Source organism: Phaseolus vulgaris, chromosome 2 (genome assembly GCF_000499845.2).
Source record: "Phaseolus vulgaris cultivar G19833 chromosome 2, P. vulgaris v2.0, whole genome shotgun sequence".
Lineage (NCBI taxonomy): Eukaryota > Viridiplantae > Streptophyta > Magnoliopsida > Fabales > Fabaceae > Phaseolus > Phaseolus vulgaris.
Genome location: NC_023758.2, coordinates 3,439,299 through 3,465,470, shown reverse-complemented (window position 1 = coordinate 3,465,470; position 26,172 = coordinate 3,439,299). Strand labels below are relative to the sequence as shown.

The 26,172-nt window shown below is 33.3% G+C and overlaps 4 protein-coding genes across 10 annotated transcripts; 2 read left to right on the top strand and 2 right to left on the bottom strand.

Moving 5' to 3' along the window:
- The first annotated feature begins 822 nt into the window (after window positions 1-822).
- Window positions 823-6,226, top strand: LOC137810272 (probable serine/threonine-protein kinase At1g09600). The gene is made up of 8 exons (XM_068611451.1): window positions 823-1,944; window positions 2,035-2,319; window positions 2,558-2,875; window positions 3,579-3,806; window positions 4,297-4,397; window positions 4,828-4,942; window positions 5,049-5,321; window positions 5,948-6,226. The coding sequence occupies exons 1-8, from the start codon at window positions 1,492-1,494 to the stop codon at window positions 6,083-6,085; spliced, it is 1,911 nt and encodes a 636-aa protein (XP_068467552.1). The 5' UTR covers window positions 823-1,491; the 3' UTR covers window positions 6,086-6,226.
- A 1,905-nt stretch (window positions 6,227-8,131) lies between these two features.
- LOC137810268 (exosome complex component RRP45A-like) lies at window positions 8,132-11,054 on the top strand. Of its 2 annotated transcripts, none has more exons than XR_011080861.1 (5): window positions 8,132-8,833; window positions 8,915-9,103; window positions 9,217-9,469; window positions 10,272-10,330; window positions 10,517-11,054. XR_011080861.1 is itself a non-coding variant. In XM_068611447.1 (5 exons), exons 1-5 carry the CDS (start codon window positions 8,195-8,197, stop codon window positions 10,714-10,716), a joined length of 1,344 nt encoding a protein of 447 aa, XP_068467548.1. In that variant the 5' UTR covers window positions 8,138-8,194; the 3' UTR covers window positions 10,717-11,054. The 2 variants fall into 2 exon arrangements, 1 of the variants encoding a protein (XP_068467548.1); XM_068611447.1 differs by having other exon boundaries at window positions 8,138-8,833; window positions 9,213-9,469.
- Window positions 11,055-14,197: 3,143 nt separating this feature from the next.
- LOC137810267 (uncharacterized) lies at window positions 14,198-20,724 on the bottom strand. 6 transcript variants are annotated; one of them, XM_068611446.1, is made up of 7 exons: window positions 19,375-20,724; window positions 18,831-18,940; window positions 18,679-18,741; window positions 18,470-18,561; window positions 17,862-18,025; window positions 17,315-17,507; window positions 16,322-17,116 (listed from the first exon to the last, which is right to left on the bottom strand). In XM_068611446.1, exons 1-4 carry the CDS (start codon window positions 19,930-19,932, stop codon window positions 18,549-18,551), a joined length of 744 nt encoding a protein of 247 aa, XP_068467547.1. In that variant the 5' UTR covers window positions 19,933-20,724; the 3' UTR covers window positions 16,322-17,116; window positions 17,315-17,507; window positions 17,862-18,025; window positions 18,470-18,548. The 6 variants fall into 6 exon arrangements, with proteins under 6 accessions (XP_068467543.1, XP_068467542.1, XP_068467547.1 ...); XM_068611444.1 differs by having other exon boundaries at window positions 16,325-17,116; window positions 18,470-18,556; XM_068611442.1 differs by lacking the exons at window positions 18,470-18,561; window positions 18,679-18,741; window positions 18,831-18,940; window positions 19,375-20,724 and adding exons at window positions 14,198-14,345; window positions 14,896-14,961; window positions 15,068-15,685 and having other exon boundaries at window positions 16,322-17,136.
- A 2,480-nt stretch (window positions 20,725-23,204) lies between these two features.
- Window positions 23,205-26,130, bottom strand: LOC137810266 (porphobilinogen deaminase, chloroplastic-like). The gene is made up of 5 exons (XM_068611440.1): window positions 25,896-26,130; window positions 25,326-25,731; window positions 24,176-24,382; window positions 23,726-23,903; window positions 23,205-23,622 (listed from the first exon to the last, which is right to left on the bottom strand). Exons 1-5 carry the CDS (start codon window positions 26,063-26,065, stop codon window positions 23,510-23,512), a joined length of 1,074 nt encoding a protein of 357 aa, XP_068467541.1. The 5' UTR covers window positions 26,066-26,130; the 3' UTR covers window positions 23,205-23,509.
- Window positions 26,131-26,172: the final 42 nt, after the last annotated feature.

The window sequence follows — 26,172 nt, the reverse complement described above, 5'->3', positions numbered from 1 at the left end:
TGGTCTAATTAAGCTGAAAAAAGGAGGCAGATATCTGAAACTTCTGAAAAGTGATGTATCTGTAGCTTTTGCAGAGCAAAATGCATACTCACTGTATTTACAAGGTCTACTCCACTCACAAAACACAAGAGTTGGAAAAATAAATGAGTTACAAGAATGGTAATTTAAATTCAATCAAATTTTTATTCTTTTACTAGTTATTTTTTTTTATATCTCACATAGAATAAAAATGAAAATATTTTATTATATATAGGTGAATGCAAGCCTCATTCCATAACCCGATTTTATGAGCCGGTTTTATGAGGTTGAGTTAGACTTAAAGTTCATTTTGTAATATATCATAGTCATTTAAAACTTATCCTAACAAGTGTTACGAGAAATTGAAAGTTGAATTTGGCCAAATTCAACAAGTGAGAGTCCATATCATACACCCAAGAACCAGTTCAAACCGAAATGAGATCGAGAAGCCGAACAGATTAGAGGAAGAGTTAATTGTTTCTATATACTTTTCTCTACAATGAAAAGAGGAGAACAAGTATCATACACCAGCTTTTAATTTCTTTGAAATATATATATATATATATATATTTTGTAAAAAAAATATTTAAACCGCGGCAGTTATTATCGTTAATTGGTATTAACGTTAGTTTAACTGTTTGTGAAATTAAGATTTTGTTGGGTGATTCGCATTTCTCGCACAGAACCCGCAAATCCCTCATCTCTGTTTCCATCTCTCCAACCATTTTTCCCATTATCAAATAAACTCTTTTTTCTTTTTTCAATTTTCCCTTAATGTCCTTCCCTCCCTTCAGCTTTTCCTCTGTACACAACATAACAACAATCAAAAACATTTTCTTTTTCTTTCCATTTCAACAAAAAACCAAGAAAATCATCCTGCATTGTTGTTGTTAATGTTGTTGTGCCCTTCTCTTTTCATTGCAGCAAATTCTCCACACGGTTTTATCCTTTTCACCCGTCAAAGGTCAAGGAATTTGAGCTCTTTTCCTTCATTCTCTTTCATCTACCTCCTTTTCAGTTGAATCATCAACCCTCTGATTGGGGAATCCTTTCTTTGTTTGTTCTTCCGTGGTTATTATACATTTCTGTTCATTCATTTACAGTGATTGATTTTCAAAATCTCAAGCCATTTGGTATTTGAGTCCTTGTTAAGATTCTACAATCTGGGAATCCAATGCAAAAAACTTTGTATTCGTTCTTCATGAATTCTTGTTGATAGACACATTGCAACATTGATTTTGTTGGTGGGTTTTCCACTGGCATGATCGTCTTTGTTCTCAATAATAAAGGGTACCCAATACAAGTTTTCACGGTAAATGGCTACTTGACTAAAGGAATTAGAAGGGTGGGAGCTTCTGGGTTCCCAAGAAAATACAAGTGTACCCAGTTGTTTAACAAGTTTCACAAAAAGGGAGTGATTTGTTGATTGATTTGGTTATTGGATAAACAAAGCAACACCCCTTTTGTAAGAACATGGGGTGCATCTGCTCAAAAGACTCCTCAAACAAATACAGAGTTGATGAATATGAGAAAGAGAAAGAGAAAGAAAAGGAATCGAACAAGTCTTCAGTACAACTGGTTGCTCCTTCTGTCTCAACTGCACAGTTAGATATTAGTAATAGCAGGGATGGTTCGGTGCCCCGAATGATTCATTCATCATCACAATCAATCAGAGGAACTGCCAAAGTGGCCTCAGATGATAAAAGCAACCACTTAGATGCCACAAAAATCCAGCACCAGAAGTGTATGACAGTGAGTTCTGGTGTAGATGAAAAATTGCCAATGATGAGCAGAATACTTAGCGTGCAGCATATTGCAGGAGGACAAGTTGATTTGGGATGGCCTGTTTGGTTATCTTCAGTGGCAGCAGAAGCCATCAAAGGGTGGGTGCCTCGAAGGGCAGACTCTTTTGAAAAATTAGACCAAGTTAGTTTCAAAATATCACTACTTCATGCCACCCCTTTTCTCTGAAAATGTCTCAAACAATTTACATGCAAGTGAATGCTGTGTGTGCAGGTTGGACAAGGGGCTTATAGTACTGTGCATAAAGCTCGTGACCTTGAGACAGGTAAAATTGTGGCTTTGAAGAAGGTTCGGTTTTCAAGTGCAGATATGGAAAGTGTTCGGTTCATGGCAAGAGAAATCTATATTATGCGTCAACTTGACCATCCTAATGTCATGAAGCTTGAGGGTCTTGTCACCTCAAGAACATCCACCAGTTTGTACCTTGTTTTTGAATACATGGAACATGACCTTGCTGGGCTAGCAACTACACATGGCTTGAAGTTAACTGAACCACAGGTACATGCCTTACATGTTAAGACTTAATTAAAAGTACTCTTAAATAGCTACTATTTTTGAACAAATTTCTGGGATTTAGTAATGATTACCTTGAGTGGATTCTGGTCACAGACATTTTACCTTGAGTTTATAGCTAAATTGGCTATTGACAGAATGGTGAATAGGTATAAAGGGAATACATTCAGTGGTAGTTTTTTTAGCTGTATGTTATCCAATTATTTACTTGTTGGCTTTGCAGATAAAATGTTTTATGCAGCAGCTGCTTCGTGGGCTTGAGCATTGCCACAGTCGTGGTGTGTTGCACCGTGACATCAAGGGTTCAAATCTTTTGGTTGACAACAATGGAAATCTCAAAATAGGAGATTTTGGTCTTTCAACAGTATATGAACCTGAAAAAAAGCAGCCATTGACTAGCCGTGTTGTGACTCTGTGGTATAGAGCACCTGAGCTTTTGCTGGGTGCTACAGAGTATGGAGATGCAATTGACTTGTGGAGTGTTGGTTGCATTCTAGCCGAATTGCTAGCGGGGAAGCCGATCATGCCTGGAAGAACAGAGGTTGGTTTCATGAACCAATGTTCATAATTAGCTCTTATACTAAAATGGTGCCGTTTTTCTAAATTTTGTCTATTGTCAATTGAGCCTGTGTTTTAGTTCATATATTCAAGTCAAATCAAAGTATAATGTAGCACACACTGATATGACACGGACACGAATACAAAGATACGTATAATCTCTAAAATGTAGGACACGAGACACGGATCTATATATTATATAATTATGAATTATATAAATTGACAATAAAGATTTATGTGCACTAAGTATGTTTTAGTTTTTTTTTAGTTGAAAAATGTTTTTTATAACTAGTTCAAAAGGATTTGTTCCTTATTTTTATAATCATAATAAAATTTATACAATAAATTTGAGTTTTTAGAAAATTAATGTATTTTTCCTTTTTAAAATTGTGTTAGACTCGTGCTAGAATTGTTAGAAATCCAGCAAATATTTTTTAAATTTGACACTTCACGATATGTGTCCTACGAGAGTCAATGTCCGATACATGTGTCCGGCACAGACACACCATTTAAAATGAGTGTTAGAGCTTCATATGTATAGATTACACTCTAAGAACAAGACCCATTGAGGTAGAAGGTTCGCTAACCAAGTAAACAAAAGAGAATAATAAACAGAGAATTTCTATTACTACTAAGCACAGACAAGGAATTGCAATTTAACTTTGAGAATGATTTAATATACGCAGGTGGAACAAATGCACAAAATTTTTAAACTTTGTGGTTCGCCATCTGAAGACTATTGGCAGAAAACAAAACTTCCTCATGCAACAAGTTTTAAGCCACAACACCCTTACAACCGCCAAGTGTCTGAAACATTTAAAAATCTTTCTCCCCCGGCATTGGCTCTTGTTGATAAGCTCCTAACAATAGAACCAGAAGGTCGAGGATCAGCAACTTCTGCACTGGAAAGTGAGGTAATTCTCTGAAGCCTTTTATTCTTTTTTTAACATACTTTACATGGAAATTAATTTTGTTTTTATGCTGTTATAAGTGCTTTTAGTGCATTTTAAATGAAAACATGTGACAGCTAAGAGTAAAGTTACTTTAACATTTCACTTTTTTTTGAAGAGTGATGATATATTGACAACCATCCACCATATTACAATCGGAAAGAGAAACAATTTTATACTGAAATAGAACAAGTTTGAAATTGTATTGATCAAATCACAGTTGTAAACTATTACATTTCAATCTACTTTTGTCAAAGTAACATTTTTCTTTTAAGAATCATCACTGAGAACGGTTAAAAGTTTAGAATTTTAAGAGTCCCAACTGTCATTATTTCCCCCTTACATTCTTTTAGGCTTTTCTGACTAGTTTTTCAAAGTGACGATGTTCTATTTACTATCAGTGTTTTTGGGTATCCTACTTACCATATTACTGTTCATGTTGGATATTTGCTAGTTCTTCACTACAAATCCCTTACCTTGTGATCCCTCAAGTTTACCAAAGTTTTCACCAAGCAAGGAGTTTGATTCCAAGCGTCGAGACAAGGAAGCTACAAGGTATTATATGTTTTAATACCCAAGATATTGAAGATACTGAATTCTGATTGAGTGATTAATTAACAGTCTCACTGACTTTTTTTCATGTTATGTCACAGAAATACATAATTTACATCCTTCTCTTGCTAACTAGATTTGATAGTCATGATAATTTTTTTCACGTTATTCATTAGTACCATTTTCCTTGGTGGAAACATGGTAGAGCTAAAGATCTCCTCCCAGCAAAAAAAAATGAAAGTAGCACAACTATATGAGAACAGTGACCGAACTCTATGATGGAGATACATGTTTTAGTGGAAGCCAAGACTGTGTTAAAACATTTGCATCCCATTAAAGATTTTACATTGAACGTTGTGTTGGTACCATTTAATGTTGTGGTTAAAAGTGCCATATTCACATTCATAGAACTTCACCTTTTGTTTTCAATCAGGAAAAACCAGGAAGCTGTTAGAGGACGTGCACCAGCATCTGTTCTTAGGGGAGCAGGAGATACCAAGGCATTGGGTTCACCACAGTACAATGCTCATGGAAATATATCTATGCGGGTATGTTTGATACGAACACACCATTTAAATTTAAGAGGTGTTTTCAAGCCTCATAGTCCAACACCTTATTTGATTCTGACAGTCATGAATACTTGAACATTGGCAGAGGAAACCAAATACTTCAATGTACCGTCAAAAATATTTATGCCAGGAGAATGGGGAACCCAATGAAAATGGTGGAGGCATAGTAAGTGTACATGGTGGCTACACGCATGCTACTACCATGATGCACAACAGTGTAGCAGGATCATCCTCAGTGTGTAAGAGACCAGAATCATATTTGACCAATCAGAGGTCTCATTTGAATCAAGCAACAGCAAATTTATGTACCTCTTCCGTCAAAAAGGAACCAGGCTCGTCTGCTCGTGAATCCAGCATGGTAAACAACAACCTACCTTCTCTTCATTACATCATTTCTGGTTTCCAACCTTTTAAATAACCAGAGATTAAGAAGTAGACTTTAAGCCTCAATCTTATAAAACTAGTTTATAAGGTGAGTTTTGTACCTCAGATTATATATTTATGAGTGGTTCGATAGCAGATTGCCTAAGGTGAGGTTTGCACCTAAGATTATATATTTATGGGTGATCCGATAACGGATGATCTGATAAGTCCAACAAATTCTTGCTAGAATAGGTTCGAAATGATTTTGATACCATATTAAAAAATAGACTTTAAGTTTATAAAACCGGTTTATAAGATGAGATTTGCCTCCCACATACAGACTGTGAAATACTTTAATCTTTAGTTGATGTGAGATCTCCAACAAAATCTACCATTTGATAGTAAAGTAGTACACATACAACCTTAAGATTTAAGATTGGAAAGTGTTGTGAATGTTAAAAACAAAGCAAAAGTAGTTAGTCAACTTTTCTCTAGGGTTTACATTCTGGGTGCTGATATCTTAACACTACAAAACATACACTCCACACTCCAATAAACTAATTTTTTAATCATAATAGGCACATAACAGTTTTTGATATACCTGTTGTGTTGTTATTTCAGGGTCCTATGCCGAAGAAAAATAGGATACACTGCTCTGGACCATTGATGCGTCCGGGTGGAAACCTTGATGATATGCTTAAAGAGCATGAGAAATTAATGCAAGATGTTTTCCGTAGCGTCAAAAAGGCCAATCCGTAAAACCATACCATTATGCTCAAAAGGGCCTGCAATGTAAAATCTTTAAGGAAAAGAAACTGGGTTGTTTCTAATGGCAATAAACCAAACATGTACCATGCATTCTTAACGATTCATTATTGATGAGGCAAAGGTATATTTTCATCTGTGCTGTTCTTATTGGTGCAGGCTTCTATCAGATAATGACACACAGATCCATTACTAATAATATATGCCAAGATAAACAAACTTCAACTCTATTAATAATCACGTTATGCAATGTCACAAATCACTAATTGCACACAAAAACACGTTATACAATCTATTTTCATGTAAATGAATTCCTGATTTTGGTAATTTACGTGTAATAGTCTCTTGGACAATTTTTTCCTTTTCTTTCTTTTTTCTGCAGTTTTAAATGTCGGGCAACAAAATTAAAATACCTTAATATAAATTTTAACATTTTACAATGTGAAATGAAGTTTTAAAATTATTGATTATTGTTCTGATTCAAAGCTTAACTAGTCTCAAACTATGATATTTAGAAAATTTATTTAGTGAGAAATGTATTTTATAAGACTTAGTTAGTTGTTTGTTATCCTCCATCTTAATTAATATTATCTAATCTTTAAAGTTTATATATATTTTTTTGACTAATTTTAAGTACAACATGCAAATATTTCTTTATTTTTAGTTAAAATTTTAGGTAGTTTTATTGATTTTTTATTAGTAAGTTTTATTATCTACTTTTTAGATAAGTTTCATTCCCTTTTAGTAAGAGATTAGGCTAATTAATGGGACATGGGACCTCAGTCTCGAGTCGAGTAGTGTGAAAAGGCTAAACGATCTTCTGCAGGTTCTTAAACTCCTCGAGAGCTTGTCATTCCAAGCACCTAGAAACAAAAGATCATGTCTTCTCATATTTAATAGTTATTTTTTTACTGGACTCTGGCCGAGCTAAGTTCAACCTAAGATTGATCTCTAGTCGAACTAGAGAAGTTCAGTTGAATAGTTAAACTTAGTTCAGTATGAGGCTGGACTTTAATCAAACTATAATCATTCATTAGAATGGTTAACATCAGTCTAAGACTAAACTTTAATCATGCCAAAGTCATTAAGTAGAATTATCAACCTTAATTCAATTTAAGGTTGAGCTCTAGTTGAGGTAGAGTTGTTTAATCAAATAGTCAACTAAGTTTAAAATCAAATTGATATAAATATATTTAGGAAGTGAAATTGATATAAAATTGTATATATGGAAAAAAAACAATAAAATGATAGTGAAATTAAGATTAAAATAGTAAATAGTTAAAGATAAAATATATAAAAATTAAAATATCATGAAAACTCTATACCTTTAAAATATTCATATAATAAAAGTTAAATGTGACTACCATTACCGTCTTCATTAATATATTAATATATTAAATGTATACTTATTATGCTACTAATATTATATCATTATTTAAAGTATTTAACTATAATTTATACTTTTTGAAATTTCTATTATAACTTGATATATACAATTTTTATTTTATTTTATCTTTATTAATATTTTATTTTAAATATTTGAGTTATTTCTTATTTTTTAAATATTTTTTAAATAACTAATTATTATTGTAATTAATTGAAAACTGCTTTCCATTTTCATTTTTAAAAATTAATATACTGTTATTTTGTAAAAAAACAAATGTAAAATAGTTTGTCAAAAACATGAAATAAAGCAGTTTATCAAGATTAAAACACTTCTCACTGTATGAAACAACTTTTTTTTTATATTTTTATGCTATCCTTTTTATTATTTTGGTTTAATTGTTATTTCTTATTATTTGGTTTTTTACTTTTAAAAAAAATATGAATTGAAATATTAAACATAAATATATATATATATATATATGATAAAAATAAAAAAATACAGATTGTTTCCACTAGTAAAATATAAAAAATATTTAAACCAAAAATACATTTAAAATTAAATAAAAGAATATATATCTCGTAAAATACTTATTAAAAGAAAAAAAATATATTTAGATTGAAATAACATAATATAAACCCAGTTACAGAGAGTGATATTGAAGTAATAAGAATAGTTTTGACCTAAAACCCAAACATTGCGAAGCAGAGGCAGTGAAGATGGAGCAGAGGCTAGCAAACAGTTGGCGAATGCCTCTCAACGACAACAAATTCATCGAAGCGGCTCTTCTGTCCGACCTCCGTGTCGACGGCCGCCGCCCCTCCGACCACCGCAAGCTCACCATCAACCTCGCCAAGCAAGACGGCTCCGCGGAGGTCCATTTGGGCCACACCCACGTCATCACCTTCGTCACAGCCCAACTCGTTAGGCCCTACAAAGACAGGCCCAACGAGGGCTCCCTCTCCATCTTCACCGAGTTCTCTCCCATGGCCGACCCCTCCTTCGAGCCCGGTCGCCCGGCCGAGTCCGCCGTCGAGCTTGGCCGCGTCGTCGACCGCGGCCTGCGCGAAAGCCGTGCCATCGACACCGAGTCGCTCTGTGTCCTCTCCGGCAAACTCGTTTGGGCCATTCGCGTTGATATCCACATCCTCGACAATGCCGGAAATCTCGTTGACGCTGCCAATATCGCGGCGCTGGCTTCTCTGTTGACGTTCCGACGGCCGGAATGCTCGCTGGCCGGAGAAGACGGCCAGGAAGTGGTGGTGCATCCTCCCGAAGAGCGCGATCCGATTCCGTTGATTATACATCATCTCCCGATTGCTGTTACGTTTGGATTTTTCAGCAATGAAAATCTCCTTGTAAGGATTCTTCCGTTTTTTTCTTTTTGCATGATTTCGGTTTTGGAGCTTTTAGTTAGGGTTTAGGGTTTATGTGTGTAGGTGATAGATCCTACGCATGAAGAAGAGTGTGTGATGACGGGACGCATGACTGCGACGCTTAATTCAAACGGCGACGTTTGTGCGATTCAGAAGGCTGGGGGAGAGGGTGTCTCTCATAGATTTATCATGCATTGCTTGAAACTTGCTCATGATAAAGCTATTGATATTACAACTAAGATTAAGGATGCTGTGAGTTCTCTTTTCTTCACTGTATATTGCTTCACTTGTTTGAGTGTCATATCAATTTTGTAGTCTATGTGTTTGGTAAATTGTTTTTTTGTTTGTGTTCTCTGATTAGGTAGAAATACACAACAATGAAAGGGCGTTAAGGAAGATTAAGCGGCACTCTTCGTCTGTTGTTGTGGATGTATGTGGTGCTTCTGCTGGAATAGGTGAAAAACAAAATCAATTAGTTGGTGATGAGGATGGTAGCGGTTTGGAAAATTTGAAGCTGAAAGAAGAGGAAAATTCTATGGAATGTGAAGCCACACCTTCAGGACAAGAACATAGTAAGGATGGAGACTCGAAGAATTTCACCGGTGGATCTTCAAGTTGGTATGTTATCAGCTAGTCCAAAAACTAATACTTTTCTTTTTGTTCGTTTTTGGTTTTGAAATTTGTTTATAATCATTGTATACAAAAGAAAATGAAACTAGTAATCACTATTACAAGTTGCAGAGTAAGGTGTCAAATTTGAGAGTTTATGTTTCATGGATTCCACTTATAGACTAAACCAGTAAGAGTTTATCTCTGATATAAAAATTAATATTAATACACTTTGAGCAAAAGTAGTTGAACTCTATGATAAAGCAAAGTAGCAAACCACAAGGATGAAGTTTGATAGTTTTTCACTGCTCAACAAGATCAAACTAAATGAATCAATTTATGAAAAGATAGAAAAAATAATTAACTTCCTCAACTAATTGAGTCTTGGTACAACAATATCATTTTGGGGTCAATGAGGCAACAATTATATTTGATTTCAATCTTGCTGACTCCGAGCTGCATGAATTTAAAGAGTTTCATAGCAAATTAACTTTTCTCTCCTTAAAATCATAAGGTTACTGTACTGTTCGGTTAGTTCGATTTTATGGTTGAGCTATTGCTTCTTATAAGGCATGTTATACTTTGGAAGGAGAACTAAACACTTTAATGCTTTCGTCAATTGATCATTGTAACGTATAGAAAAAATATTTCTAGGCTTTTGATGAGAGATTCGGTGAGAACAGTTACCATTTTGAGATCCTTCCATTCTGAATTTTCTCTATGTTAAGGACATAATAAGTAACACTTATTCTTTTAAATTTAATAAAATTGCATGTTATATCTTTACACCGTTGTTCCTTCACTTCCTCAGGGATCCATACTCAGAGGCTGTCGATTCAGATCTTCTAAAAGCTTCTCTGGCTTCACGGGGTAATAGCTGCTCTTTCATCTTCAATTATGAAATTAGCTTTCTTCTGTTGCTTTTATTTAGGCTTTTTTCTTATCAGGATTCATTATCCATTTCAAATTATAAGTTGGTGTCTGTCAATTACTCGTGTGTGTGGTCTAATGGTGCCTGAGTGCCTCCACTCATTAGAATAGCTGTATGATATGCAGGACCATCAGTTCCTATTAAACGAAAGGATTCAAGAAGTGAGACTAAGCCCAAGGAACCACCACAGGAAATTAAGACAGATTTTTCTCCAATTGACAAGTCTCTAACCGGTGGGCAGAGCAATGAAGGTAAGACTCTGAAGGATGCCGTCAAGCCCAAACATAAGAGGAAAAAAAAAGTATCTTCCAATAACCAAAATTAAATTAGTTAATGATTTTTTGACTTATCACCGTTCATCTTCTAAGCTTGTGCTTGTATACCCGTTGAAACTGAGAAGTGAGTTCCAATGTTCCCAATTGGGGGGAGAAGCAAGGGTTTCATGTTTTTGGGAGAATTTCTTTTTAGGGGCATTACAAATAGGAAAGATGCACACATGCACATGAAGTTGCCTGAACTTTTAAAGCCTGTACTTGAGATTTGTTTCTTCTTGTATGTGATAGATGTAGGACGTTGTAAACAGTAGATGGGGTAATGGAATCTAAATTGTTTTTCGGTTATAGAAATTTCTAATACTGAGATAATATTATATGGTTTTTGTAACTTTTTTGGCTCTCCAAATGTATGCCTGATTGTTTGTTATTGTCTTCTAGTTTTTCAAATCATTCTTCTAAGACTTGTGTAATGATTATAGCTAATTCTATTAGTTTTTATTCAAGAAGATAATGGCAACTTAGATTGAGTTATATATGGTCTCTTCAACCGAATACCAAACAAAATCGCATTTGGGTGATCAAAATCGCATTTATGTAGAAAGTCAGGTACATTTGTATTTTTTAATCTAAAATTACAATTTAGTCTTCATAATCAGTATTATTCGTTCACTTCAAGGAATTTAAAATTCACAATTTCTTAAATTGTCTCATCTAAACACACTTTATTGTATGGGTTATTGAACTAAGACAATTAGAAAGTAACCATACAAAACTCTTAAGTAAAAGCCTTGATCTGTTTGTTATTGAAAGTAAACTGAAGCAAGAATTACAAAAGCTTCAATAAACTAAAAAAGAATTATTAGAAACATGTCTAATTATATTGACATTAAATATAGAGAGAAAGAAAAAATAATTGAGATCCCCAGCAGAAAAGGAGTAAATAATTGTCAATTGCACCATATATGCTTTCTATTGCTAATCTTGTAAGCGTGTTGCACATGCCAACCAAGAACCACTTAGGAGGTTGATCAATGGAGTCAACAAAACTAAAGAGAATAGATTGAATCAAACCTTTTCATTCCATTTCTATTTTGTATTATGAGTTTTTCTACTACAAAATGCAATTATGTGTACGCGACTTTGAGATAGGGCTGCTTCTTCCTGCACTCCATACCTTCTTCTCTCACCTCCATAGATTTTCGTATTTCCAAAAATGCTCTTATGTAATATTTTGGATTATATAATCTGGAAGTCAATTTTTAAATTTGTAATTAGCTTCCGGATTATATAATTCGGAAGTCTTTTTTCATATATTTCTGGATACTTCCAGATTATGTAATCTGGAAACGCATTTGAAAAAAGATTTTCGCATTACATAATTCAGAAGTTATTTTATGGGGTGGTACAAGAAGGATAAAAATGTATTTTCATGTTGTGTATGGAGGTGCCAGAAGAAGATATGGAGGTGCAGGAAGAAACAGTCTTGAGATAGGAGATGGATATAAGGTTTACAAAGTATTCGGCCCAGCTCTGCCAAATCAAATTGGGCTACATGTTTAACCAAATAAAACTGTTTTCAGTTGTAAAATTCTTTCCACACCATATCAATTTCAACCTATACCCAATTTTCCACTAAAATGATAAAAATGTCTCTGGGAAATGAAGAAAATGATCTTAAAATGAAATGAGGGTGTATATAAAAAATACTTCCAGAATTTTCAGAACATATTTTTGAATTCTGGAAATTCTTTTCCAGAGTGTATTTCTAGATTCTGTTCTGGATTTTCTTTTACCGAATGTTTCTTTTATTATGAATTTACTTGAGATTTTTGAATTGTATTTTAAAATTTTCAAATTCAGAATAAAGGGTAATTTTGAAAATTTTGAAAGATGATTAGGTAGGTTCAAATTGATATTGTGAAGTTGACTTTTCGGATTTATGTCTGCATTTTTTTTTAATTTTGTTTTGTAGTGCAATGTAGGGGTGCAAGGAAGGCAATTGCTTTCTGCACTCAATCAATTTTGACTCGATTGAACTGCTAATTCATTGGCATTGTCTAAAACAAACTAGACCGTTTCTTCCTGCACCTCCATATGTTCTTTTGATATCTCATACAAAACATAAAAATATTTTTTTATCTTTCTTGTGTCATTTTCATATTTCATTAATGGTATTATGGATTATATAATCCAGAAGTCTAGATTTTGTAGTAGTTTCTGGATTATATAATCCGAGTACGCATTTGAAAAAAATGCTTCTGGATTACACAATCTGAAAGCTAGAAAAGACTTCTGAATTATATAATTCAGAAATTAATTATGCATATGAAAAAAGATTTCTGGATCATATAATTCGAAAATTAATTACGAATTTAAAAAATGACTTTCAGATTATGTAATAAGAATATTACATAAGAATATTTTTGAAAAGAATATTACATAAGAATATTTTTGAAAATACGAAAATTTATGGAAGTGGGGGAAGTTGTGCCGGAAGAAAGAGTCACCAAACTGCCATTTAGTTCACTGGAATATATTTTACAAGTTCATAGTTCAAACTGAACTGGGTTTCAAAAATTATTTCCAAAGTTGCATACAATTCTTCCTAGTCTTTCACCTCATAATCTTTTCAAATTACATAAACGTTAAAGTAATTTGATTTCCTAACTATTTGTGTTTTCTTTTAAAAATTACCTAATATATTTACAAGAAATTTCGAAATGTCTTCAATATTAATTTAGCAAGTTAATTACAATTTGGGCTTTAAAAAATATTTTCAAAATTATATAAAAACTTCATGAAATTAAAATTAACTAGCTCAAGCATCTGTAATTCCTTGCTTTTTTTTTTCTCTTGCTTGGGTTAGAGAAATCGATTCTCAAGAAAACATAAAATAATGTTTTTAAAGAGAGAGTATAATAGTACATTTTCAAATACGTCTTTTTTAATATATTTTATATTATTAGAAAAATAATGTGAAATTCATTTAATAGAATATAAGACTTCATATCAATTATACCTAATAATCAAAAGTGTATAAATAATATCATCTGTCTTTAAAATAAGACACTTTAGATAAAATCACATACACCAACAAAAATAATTACTTTTACTAATTTTTTAAATATTACCAATGTATTAATTTTACCCTCATTAACTTGAGAATTACCTTCTGCTATAAATTTGTTTTTTTAGATTTTTTTTTAAATAACTTGTGTAGAAAGGTAAAGTTATATATAGTGTACAATTTCTTAGTTAACTAACTTGTGAGGTTATTGGTTACAAATCCAAATCTATGATTAATATATTTTATAATATATAAATGAATATAAATCATATTTTATAAGATAATTTGATAAAATTAAGTTAAACTTAAAATTCACATTATATCAAAATTATTTATTATTTCGAATCTATTATAAATTAAGTTTATCGGTTATTTCTCATGTTTTGAATAACTTGAAAAAGTGTTTGGAAAAAACTATTTCTTTATTATAATGTAAGAATGCATAATTGAGTGAGTGTAGAACCTTTTCACAACAATAATGCATTGGAATTAAATTCAAGAAAGGCTGTATGGTACAGTACTCCAATAATTCTCTGAGCAAAGACTAGCTGGAGTGCCAATGATCTGAGACCACACCCATTTTCTCTTCTCCACCAATTCAATTTCTGCCAACTGTCATAAGAGATATTGTCAAAAATATAATAATTATAATGGTTAATAACTTTGGCATTTGATAGAATCTGAAAAAAAATTCATTATCTCTGATATTGGTGGTTAAAAGAAAACTAAAACAGAAAGATTTTTCAAGAATTCTCACAAACAGACAAACATTCATAAATAGTTATTTGAGTTTGAATGTCTTTTAGTCATATGAGTTTGAATGTCTTTCTAATGAGCTTTTTGAGGTATGAGTCCATTATCAACACTTCCTAGCATACAATTGAGTAAAATCTAATTTTATAAACTGATTTTATATAAGGTTGAGTTAGAAGTGTACTTTTTAATAGATAGAAATGCTGCTATATGTTGAAAGGTTTCAGCAATTTAGTGAAGATTGGTAGATGTTAATTTCAAATCATACAACAAAATGCTAACACTCACAGCAAATGGATTGAGCAAAAGAAAGTTATATTTAAGAGGTTAACATGTTATATTCAGACCATATTGTAAAATATGATTTGTCATCAGATAATTGTAAATCTCATTGAATTCAAGTTCTTACCCTGCCATCTCTGAGCTCAAATATGACAGAACCTTTAGAAAATTGAATTGGTCTTGTAGGTGCCACCTGTGTGTATCAGACTCAATCAATACCATGCTATGATGTGTTGTTTTTAGCATTCAATTCCATGTCAGTCATTATACAAATTATGAATTTGGACTGCAATATTTACCTTTGAGTCACATCTAATGTTCATGTCACCAAAGTTGGTTTGGCCCTTCTTCAAGTGTGATGCAGAATCTTTATCACTGCAATCTACTTTCTCTTCTTGGAATCCTCCATGTGAACGTGCTTCAATTTCAACCAGTTTATTTCCCACATAAGGGAAACCACAGTCCTTCCACTTCCATGACTTTTTGTGCATGTATCTAAGGTATACTTTTCCATCAGAACCAGTAAAAAGTAATTGATTGCCTTCAAAGCTTGGACCTGGTGAACCTACAAGTGTTACATCTCTATTGGGTGTTCCATGTTCCACCCAGTTCCATCCATACACTGAGCTCCATTGATACTCAACAAGGCCACCATCTATTGAAATCATGAAGAGGGAACCTGAGAGTGTTTTCAATGATGGTCTTATAACTGTTCCAGGAGACTGTGATAGAACCAAATGCTGAGAATGGTAATGCTCATGCCACAAATCAGTCACTTTGTTATACTGATATAGGTGACCATTTCTTCCAATGACAAATACTATGTTTTTTCTGAACAATTCCTGGTCTAGTATACATGCAACCTTAGCATCTGGAGGGTTTCTGCAATCTTTCCATTTCAACTTCTTCGAAGAAACCTGGGAAAATTTTGTATAATATTTACTTCACCAGTTATTGCAACTTTTGGTGCTGTAATTGATTCTGATGTCGGAGGAATTTATCCCCAAATAATTCTATCCATGTATATGATTGGCAAAAAAAAATTAAATTAAACATAAACTTTGTTTTTTTTTTTTATAAATCTATGCACTTATGTAATACTGCTGCAGGATCAATATTTTCATCGTTTTCTTCTATTCTTCTATCTAACACACTAATACGATATTCACACAAAGATACGAATAATCTCTAAAATGTAGAAGACGTAGATACGGATCTATATATTATATAATTATAAATTATATAAATTGATTATAAAAATTTATATGTATAAGTACGTTTCAGATTTTTTACCAGAAATATGTTTTTCATGACTGTTTCAAAAATATTTGTGTCTTATAATCATAATAAAAATTTATACAATAAATTTGTGTTTTTAAAAAAATTAATGTATTTATCTTTTTTAAAATTGTGTTAAAACCGTGCTAGAATGATAAGAAATCCAACAAATATTTTTGAATTGGACACTTCACCGACACGAACACGCAATTTAAGAGGAATCACGGACACGCAATTTAAGTGGAGTGAATAGTTATTCTTTAGAGTTTACTTACCACTAACTTCATTAGTCTTCCAGTTTTGCTCACAAAGAAGAGTGTGTCTTCAGTTGTAACCTTCCTTTCTTGGCCTTGTAATCCATCCCAAGGTTGACCTCCATTAACATTTCTTCCTCTCCTCAGAGCTGTGCAATTCCTCCATGCTATCTCCTTGCCTCTTCTTTCTCTAAGGAGCAAACTCCCACTTGTATCAACCATGAATAAGCTTCCATTGTAGTTACTCAATATACCTTTCATTGGTGTAAAGCTCTCATGCCTCAGCCACATCCATGCACTCTCAATGCAAATGTATTCAAGAATCAAACCATCATCTGTTATTAAGAAAAATGACTTCCCCACATCTATCAATCTCAAGCGAAAGTTAGTACTAATCCAGTTATCTGGCACATGATTGTATTCTTCTGAAGATTGAATCAGTCTACCACCTGAAGTACTCAGAGATAAATAATGAATCAGTCCTACCTGTTACAGAACTTACTACTGATTCCTCTGACTCATCTTTTATGCCAGTGAGACAGTTTCTGAGGCCACGTTCTTGTGTGCAGTATTCTGCATTCCATCCCTCACTCTCTGGCACATCTAGTATTGACCAAGCATATTTGGTTGATGATTTCCTTCGGATGTTTTGAGGCTGAGATGGTCCTGAACTTTCACCACCTACTCCTAAAGTATGTAATTCTGCAAGTCTTCCATCATCTAGTGGAAACAGTATTCTGCCAATGTACAATTGTAAGCCTGCTATGCCTCTTGCTGCTTTTGCATGGAGAGGATGCTGGTGACTTTTCCATACTTCTGGAAATTCATTGTTGGAACTGTTAAATTAATGGGCTGTAAAACTTTTTTTTCATTATCAGATGAGATGACTCACCTAATTGTTTTGGAATTTGATATTCAAAGACAAATCCATATTATGAGATGAGATGATTGATCTAATTGTTTTGGAATTCGATACTCAAAGACAAATCCATATTATGAGATGAGATGACTCACCTAATTGTTTTGAAATTTGATATTCAAAGACAAATCCATATGATGTAGTGAAGAATAAGGAAGTGGAGGATGTTTCAGCTGATTCATCTTGTAGAGCTGGTGTAATAGATGTTAAATTTTGATCTTGAGGTTTTCCATGAACTACCCATTTCCACTTCCTTTGATGGAACCTTCTCTCTACCAAAGTGCCTTCCTGTATGATCAACCAAGTATTTTAGAAAATGGTGTCCTCCTAGATGGATAAGAATAAATTCATCAAAAAGCAATGTTACCCCTGTACAAGCCAAGCTAAGCATGTTCAAGTGATGTGCAAAAGCCATTGGATTTTTAAAAAAAAATCATATTTGATACAATGGTTCAGCTTTACACAGAATTGACAACAATATAGTTTCTCCTTGGTCACTTTTTTCTTCCACCAAGTTCCATTAGACAAACTATTTAAAGAGGGAATTTTTCACATTTTATGATGTTGTTAAGAGAAGAAGTCTTGGTGGCACTTTTTTCTGAAAATGATTACAACGTTCATAAAATACTTGTACAAACAGACCTTTGTTAAAAGGAACAGAGATTCTGAATGATCATCACTCAATCCTTGGAAACTGCACCCTTTAGATGACATCAGAGGAGCAGCTTGTGATGTTTTATCTTGCCATATGTGTCTCTTCCATGATGGTTTTGACTTTGTCATATTCATAAAGATCTCCAGCAGAACTACAGCCCCACATCATTTGTTAAGTTTGTCAGAAGCCAAAGATTAAGAGTGCTTTTTGATTCTCATTAAAAGAAATGACCTCAAAAGAGAGTAATGACTTATAATGCTTTCTAAGCCTTTATAGTTATTTAGTGCAACAAAGCCTTCTACTACTGTATTTAAAGGCATGACACTCATTAGAGATCCTTCATGAAATGTGATATGATTCAAACGCTCTACCTATCCAGAGAAAGAGGAAAAATCCAAGGATTTTACATAGTACTTTTGATCGAAAAATTGATCTGATTTTGTTCTTACTTTTCGTTCAATGATGAAATGGATCAGATTCTACAGGATCAAACCTTGTAGGAATTAAGGAATTATGAAAGAAAAGAAAAAAAAAAGTAAATAAAAATGCAGACAAAATGTGCCTCAAGCAACACATACACACACAAACCACTCACCTTATGGCGTATACTACTTCTCTTCTTGAAGCAGCATCTGCTATTGCAGCTACATTTGCTCTAGCTGGTTGACCATGATTTATCCATCTGTTCTATATTGTCAAGATTGAGGTAAAATTAGCAATACCTTTGAATCCATTTATTAAAGGATAAAGAGTTTAGAATTTAACATTCTAGTTACTAATATTTTCACCAAAACTGAGTTTTACCTCGGGGGCTCAACCCAAGCAAGTTCTACCAGTGTTCCATTCTTTGTACAGAAATAAGCTCTCCTGCTCCACAATGTAACAACACAACAGACTATGCTTTAGCAATGCTCATGGTGTATATGTTTGATCTCAGAAAGTAAAATTTCACTTACTGTCCATCACGTGAAGCAACTCCAGACTTTATCAAAAGATTTTTCTCAGGACAAGTAGCTGTGAAGTCAACCCAAACTGGTTCTGAACTTTCACTGTGTTGCCCTCGTAGCTGCAAAGCAAAATCCATGAGACAAGGCCAATTGTTGCAGTTCCAATTTCCAACAAATTACAGAGTATCCCTTCATTTATTACATTTGAATACTTATCCAAGAGTTGAATCTTAACATAACAGGCTATGCATAAAGTTGTGTTAGATTGAATTGCATAGTATTACATGCAAGTGCACATGTATCTGAAAATGGAGAAATTATTACATGGTCTGAAGATACGGGTAGCTAATTTCATGTGACACACATTACAAAAATTTTGTCATAAATTAAAAAATGTAGATACGAGATAGTCATAGCCAAGGCCACATAGTTCCTCTCTGCGTAATAATTTCTCAAAATTAGAGTTGATATGCTCAATGCTTGGTGTGTCAGTGTTTAAGGTTTCATTGCATACACAGCAATTCATGTATCTTCTAACTTTATGGATGATTACCTGATATAATTTCCCTGCTTCTGATAGAGCAAGAATCGTCTGATTGATGACAAGAACTGATACGGCATTTCCTGCTGATACAGGCAAGTCATGAGAGACAATCACCCATTCCATTCCATTCCAAAACCTCTCATAGATAGACCCACTTACACCAGTGACCCACACAGATGTCTCAGATATTTTAGTCAAGGAAATTTTCTTCCTCTGAACCAGAACCACATCCTCTGATTCCATTTTACTATCCTTATTTTCATCACTTGTCTTTTGCTCATCAAGTTTGTCTTCAAGCTCCAACACTTTTTGTTTCTCAGTCTGAAGTATTGACCCCACTTTTCTACAGTCACCGTTAACACAAGAGAGGAGATCATAGGGCAGTTTTGCCTCAACCCATCTTTCTGTTTGTTCACTGAACACCCAAAACTTATCTGTTTTCTGCTCAAATCGTTGATTGCTTTGTTGGAAATTTTGATATGGGCACCACGAAGCACAAATCACAACTATAAAGAAGCAGGTGAAAGACAAGAGTACGATGGCATATATCAGATGGAATATTGACATGGTGATGTTGTCATTGGAAACCAAGCCACACAAAGAGCAAAGATAAACCAAGCCACACTTAAAATATAAAGACTTGTGTTGTAAGTTGCTCTAAGGACAAGTTCTGTTCTTTTTGAAGTACCATGCACCCCAAATGGACCATTTTCTTAAAAGCTTCGAATATCACTATTATCTGCTCATAAATAACCAAACTTCATGGAAAATACTGTTGTCATGGTCCCCAAGAATAAGAGAATTTATTATGTGAGATATGAACTTGATAAGTAACCATGACGAGAAGAGAAGAGAAAGTGAAGGTTAACCACTACTATTCTTATCGGGCCTAGAAACAACTTCTTTCATCTGAAGCGCTTCTCGATCTTCTATTTTGGTTTGTGCTTTCGACTTACTAATCCTCTAGTTTGGGTTTAGGCTTGGACTTGAACGTATCTTGTGGACTCTCATTTCATTAGACTTGGTCAACTGGATTTCTCGATCTTTAGTCTCAATATCCTCTTACGGATGCGTGTGTAACTCTAATGATTCCCATAATAAAGTCATAATTCATTTTATCTTATCATTAACAACCTCTACAATCATCACTACCACTAAATAATAGGCAGAACATACATGGCCTCAGTTTCTCAGCTTTGGAGGTAATTATTGATATCAAAGTGGTGGAAGTGTCTTTCACCAGATGCTTTCATTACTTTTCAAATATTGACTTTCCTTTCAATCGTTTATACATGCTATGCTATTTCCATTTCATAACTCTCATTTGATGTCCACCGATATCTCTTTCTATCAAAACATGAACTCAGATACTTGGTTTGTTTATCTTTAGAATTCAATGCATATGAAGTATTAATGATTTTTTTAAGAAAAGGATGTATTTTACAAGAAAAATGAACACTACTATTACTGATAGTGATGTACTTCAAAGTTTGTGGCGTTTATATTTTGATGATTATCTTGGTTTACGTGCATCACTGTGAAGAATAGTGGTGAAACATTTGTTAAGATTCTTGATTCGGACCAAAAGTTGGTATGACGCAGCTGCTACTTTATGAATACTGTGATCAGTGGTTGTGCTTCCATTTAAATAGTCTCCTCTGCTATTCTACTTTTGGCCTCCATCACTATAAAGTCATCAAAATGTCTTATCAGAATCAGTAGGGGTTGTTCTTTTAGCCACTCAAAAATGCCACCAATTTTCTTTTGAACCAATTCGCCAAGAAAAAAGGACATGAATAATAAAGATTTAAGATTTATTTACATAAATATATGTTTCAATTTTTTTTAACATAAAATGTTTCTTCGTTATTTATGTAATTATAATAAAAATTTATATAATAAATTTGAATTTTTAAAAAATTAATGTATTTTTTTTTAATTATATTATAATCATCTTAAAATTGTTTAAAATTCAATAAATATTTTTTGAATTGGACACGTCACCGACACGTATTCTATGAGTGACGTACGAGTGTCGATATTCAATACATATATCCAACACGGACATACCATTTAAAATGAATGTTCGAGACACATACCATGGAACACATCACCATTCACAACTCACTCCTCTACATTCAATCAGACTTTGTTTCAAGAAGGAGGAAGGGGAAAAGATAAGAAAAGAAGAGAAAGAAAGTGAAAAAAAAATGATGTTTTTGATTAAAGGAGAGAGTAGAAAGTGAAAAAAGTTTTGTAAATTGATGTAATAGAAAAAAGTTGATTGTATATTAATATATTTAGAAACAAATTCTAAAAAAGTTCTTTCACAATTTTGTTTGAACTTGATACTAATATTTTTTTTTAATTCAATACTGTTTTAAAAAATCTAAAATATTACACTATATTTTCGAAGTTTATCAAATGGGTCTTTAATCTAAAGATTTTATAAAATGGTGAATAGGATGAAAGCATGGCTAATTCTCCCTGCAGTGGAACAATTGTGATATGCATCTATCAATTTAAGTTACTTTTTTTTGGATTTTTTTATCTAGAATGAGAAAAAAAAAACTTTCAGATCTTAGTGTTTAGAAAATATTTTTGTGTGTCCAAATAAGACTGCGGATGGTCGTATCCAGAAGTTATATCTCAGTTCTGGATTTAAATATATAGAATTATCTTATTTATGTATCCAGAAAATTAAAGATAAAATAGATATTTTAGGTGGAGGTATTGAATACAAATCACAATTGATCTGGAAAATTAGCATGAAAGCATTAGTCTTTAGTTGTAGGAAAATTAGCATGAAAGCATTAGTCTTTAGTTGTTGTGATGTGTAGATAAGAGCTTGTTGTTCAACAACAAAGACATTGGTATGGTGATGATTGGCTATGTTATGTAATTCATACTCACCAAAATTATTTTAGGATTACAATAAATAGCGGATTTCAATACTTTTTATAATTGCATGCTTATTGTGTAAGGAACCAGATAATTGCTTGCTTAACGTAGAAGGAAGCGAATAATTGTTTATGAAAAAAAGTTTTATTGAACATGTGTAGATATAAGAATTATAATATCTTACCAAAACTTAATTATTGTCATCAAAAGTATTTTCATTTCTTTCTTGTCAAACAAAAGTTACAAGTTTATCTCGATAATTAGCACTGTTTTTAATTGTCACTATCTCAAAATATTTCATTTCTTTACCTATTAAAAATAGTTCATCACTTTGATCATTCATAAATATTGGCCCATTTTAAAGGCTTCTGATTTCATTAATATGCTTAATATATAATTTTTAATTTAAAACATCTTATATTTTTAAGGACTTCTCAATAACATATTCAGCAGAGGGTTTAACTCAATTGATTGTGCAGAATGTATAAATTATTGTAAAATTTTGTACACATTGTAAATTATTGAGCATAACTTATTTTTAAAATAAATAAAATTGGTCAGCCGAAGTATAAAAGTTACATTTTTCCGTTCACATATTTTTAAATCCAAAAATTAATTTTAATTTAGAATTGTACAATTTAAAAATTATTTTTTTAAGAAAAAAAAAACTTCTAAGTTATATAATTCAGAAACCTTATTTAAGAAAAAAAATTACTTTCGAATTGTGTAATCAATAAAAAAAAAAAAAGATATCCAAAATATACAATCTGAAATACACTTTAAATTTGCGGATTACACAATCCAAAATGACAATCCAATCTGAAAGACACTTTAAATTTTTGAATTACACAGTTCAAAATGTCAAAAGGAGAATTTGCATATTAAGACGAAAATATGGAGGTGGTGGAAGAAATATCCTCACTCTTTTAACAATATAATTACAGTTGCCAAATTCCATGTTAACCATTTTATTTCAAAGTGGCTTGTAAACAAGGAAATATAAAATATTGGAGAATTTGAGGAACACCCGGGGTGTTGTTTAGCATGAACTCTCGAAAGTCCACTATCGTGGAAATTATACAAACTACCTAAATATCTGTCACTATCCTCAAAATACAACAATTTGACCCTAAGGTCCACTTTCCCAAACTCAATTGAACAATCAATCTACTCTAAAGCTACAAAACGTCAAAGAATGATCATCCAGGGAAGCAATTACCGAAAGTTGACCATCAAACCTTAATTAACTACTGAAGAAGTTAGGTCCTGCCCGAGACAGAAGCTCCTTGCCAGCATCCTTACCCATCTCAATCATATCTTCAACAGCATATGGACCAACCCTGGTGGTCTCTAGTACTGCACAGAGGAAATTGCAGGCAAGCTTAGAGAAAAGTTACTTGTGAAGGATTAAAAACTATGCAGAGTCAAATAACACAAATATATGAGTAGATGTTCCTACCACTGGTTCCATCCGGGGAAGCAACCAATCCTCTAAACAAACAATTGCCATCCTCGTTTCTGCAAGCATATCCTGCAATAGGAGTTCTGCAAGACCCATCCAAAGTCTGAAGAAAGGCCCTTTCACAGACCACTGCTAGTCTTGTTTCATCATGATTCAGCGAAGCAATGTATTCTGCCTGATGAAATCAATCAACCAAAAGTCATAAATATGGAGAATCTGAAATGAGTGAATAATGCAAGGTGCAATGTAAATATGTATTATTTTTATCCAATTGAGTTAAAATGCTTCTGATTCTTAATATAAATCAATCTTTTTCTGATTTGAGAATGAATTTGTTGCAATTAATTATGCACACACATATGATCTTACATGGCACTATTAACCCCTGCCCTACCCCTAAAAATCAGCAGGTCTGATAAGATTGAGCACTAAATTTTAATCACTTACCATTTTATCGTCATTACTTCTACAGGCTATTCCAATAGCACCTTGGGCAACAGCTGGAAGCATATCCTCGATTGATAGGATTGAAGTTACATTTTCTGTCATACTTAAGCGTTTGAGCCCAGCTAATGCTAATAGTGTAGCTTGGACAACCCCATCACTGAGTTTTCTTAACCTTGTTTGGACATTGCCCCGGAAATTTTCTTGCACCTGAGACATAAAATTCCAGAACAATTTATCAGAGATCTAGAAAATTAAATTTCATAAATGAAGTAGCACAAGACCAATTAAACAACATGGACAGAAAAAAGGAAATGTTTAAAAAAACAGCAAAAAATGCCCATTTGAATCTGCAAGAGAATAAAGACTATAACTTTCTAAAAAGGCTAAATTTTAAAGACACAGACAATGATCATAACCCTAGAGTAAGGCTCACAAGGATGACATGTTGCCTGTTACTTAGTAGTCACAACCATAATTTGTTAGTCCAAGTCAACAAGGTATTATTAACATGCCATGTTAACAAGGTGTTAACATGGGCATACTAATGATTATCTACTACATTCTAGCATCCACAAATGATTTCAATATGACATTACATTATTTGATCACAAATCACAATGCATAACTGACATCAGCTGTAAAATATATATTAATGTAGGAAGTGATACAAGTTCACTTTACATACTTTCATAAGCATTTTAAAAAATTGATATCTATAACAATACATAAAAGGTATGTGCAATTTTGGCGTACACACTTTTGTGTTCTATTTTATCCCTATAACTACACTCTTCAAACTACCATTAGCTAATTGCATTATGCAAGCTACCCATTTCTATTATTTAACTTCTTTTATTTTTTTAAATGTGGACAAGCACAAAGTGCTTCTTTTCAACTGGTGTGATTAGGCTTCACCGTACACAATACTAACACGACCATTTGTCAATCTGCTTTTCTATGTTATCTTAAAAATAGATATTGAAACTTCAAATGACTTCCCATTAACCATAATTTTCTATCTTTTTACATTATATTGCTAATGTATGTAACAACAACTTTCATAACATCCTGCGGTCAGAAAAGCTAATTAAGCAAAACAAATGTAGGAAATAACAATTCTTTATAATGAGTAAAAAGATCACTAACTTACATTAAGAGATGGATATCTGTGGAGTATCTGTGACTTTCTTCGTAGCGAAGCAGTACCAATAACACTTCCAGGGGGAAGATCAGCTAACGAAGAAGCACTCAAGGATATAAATGCATCTCTAACATCCTCTCGCGGAAGGTTACATGGCAGAATTGTTTTATCAGGTAAGTAAGTGGGAACATCCTTCATTGAATGAACAGCAATGTCGATTTCACTGTTTAACAGTGCTTCATCAATTTCTTTTGTGAACAAACCTTTCCCACCTATGTCTGCAAGTGGTTGTGAGAGGATCTTGTCACCTGTTGTCTTGATTATCACAATCTGAATAGCCCCCTCTTCAGCTAAATCTGGGTGTGACGCCATGAGTTTGTCTCTGGTCTCATGTGCTTGCGCCAGAGCTAGTGGACTGCTCTACACATGAAAAAAACATATAAGAACGACCCAATTTCATGGTAGGACTCTGAAAATGAAAATCTTCGCTACACGTTTACAGAAGAACCCTAGAAAATATAGCGAAGCCCAATTGGAAGATAGGGTTTGCGAAAAAGGGAAAATGGGGAAAAGGAATACCTTCCCCTGGTGCCAATTCTGATGAGAGCAACCTTGGTTTGCGGCTCGACGGCAATGGAAGCCTTGACGCGGTGAAGCCTTGTGTGGCATTTGGAAGACGGAGACGGCGGCGCCGGTGGCCGCGGAAGGAGAGGGCACGCGCTGTGGAGCGTGGATGAAAGAGTATTCATGTCAAAGATAAGAGAAAGAGAAGAAGAGCGAATTGTTGAGTGTTGTGATAGAGTATGATATGATAAGATAAAGTTCATATGCATTAATAAAATATTATTTTCTTTTC

What these genes read in the sequence shown, in the direction of transcription:
- LOC137810272 (XM_068611451.1), top strand. Translation starts at nt 1,492, where the DNA reads ATGGGGTGCATCTGCTCAAAAGACTCCTCAAACAAATACAGAGTTGAT. An exon ending in TGAAGTTAACTGAACCACAG is followed by an intron (nt 2,320 to 2,557) that starts GTACATGCCTTA and finishes TTGGCTTTGCAG; the next exon opens with ATAAAATGTTTTATGCAGCA. An exon ending in CTTCTGCACTGGAAAGTGAG is followed by an intron (nt 3,807 to 4,296) that starts GTAATTCTCTGA and finishes GATATTTGCTAG; the next exon opens with TTCTTCACTACAAATCCCTT.
- LOC137810268 (XM_068611447.1), top strand. Translation starts at nt 8,195, where the DNA reads ATGGAGCAGAGGCTAGCAAACAGTTGGCGAATGCCTCTCAACGACAAC. An exon ending in TCAGCAATGAAAATCTCCTT is followed by an intron (nt 8,834 to 8,914) that starts GTAAGGATTCTT and finishes TTATGTGTGTAG; the next exon opens with GTGATAGATCCTACGCATGA. An exon ending in AGCTTCTCTGGCTTCACGGG is followed by an intron (nt 10,331 to 10,516) that starts GTAATAGCTGCT and finishes TATGATATGCAG; the next exon opens with GACCATCAGTTCCTATTAAA.
- LOC137810267 (XM_068611442.1), bottom strand. Translation starts at nt 16,591, where the DNA reads ATGTGGCTGAGGCATGAGAGCTTTACACCAATGAAAGGTATATTGAGT. An exon ending in ACATTAGATGTGACTCAAAG is followed by an intron (nt 14,962 to 15,067) that starts GTAAATATTGCA and finishes TGATACACACAG; the next exon opens with GTGGCACCTACAAGACCAAT. An exon ending in TTGAGCTCAGAGATGGCAGG is followed by an intron (nt 14,346 to 14,895) that starts GTAAGAACTTGA and finishes CTCTTATGACAG; the next exon opens with TTGGCAGAAATTGAATTGGT.
- LOC137810266 (XM_068611440.1), bottom strand. Translation starts at nt 26,065, where the DNA reads ATGAATACTCTTTCATCCACGCTCCACAGCGCGTGCCCTCTCCTTCCG. An exon ending in AGAATTGGCACCAGGGGAAG is followed by an intron (nt 25,732 to 25,895) that starts GTATTCCTTTTC and finishes TGTGTAGAGCAG; the next exon opens with TCCACTAGCTCTGGCGCAAG. An exon ending in ACAGATATCCATCTCTTAAT is followed by an intron (nt 24,383 to 25,325) that starts GTAAGTTAGTGA and finishes TTTATGTCTCAG; the next exon opens with GTGCAAGAAAATTTCCGGGG.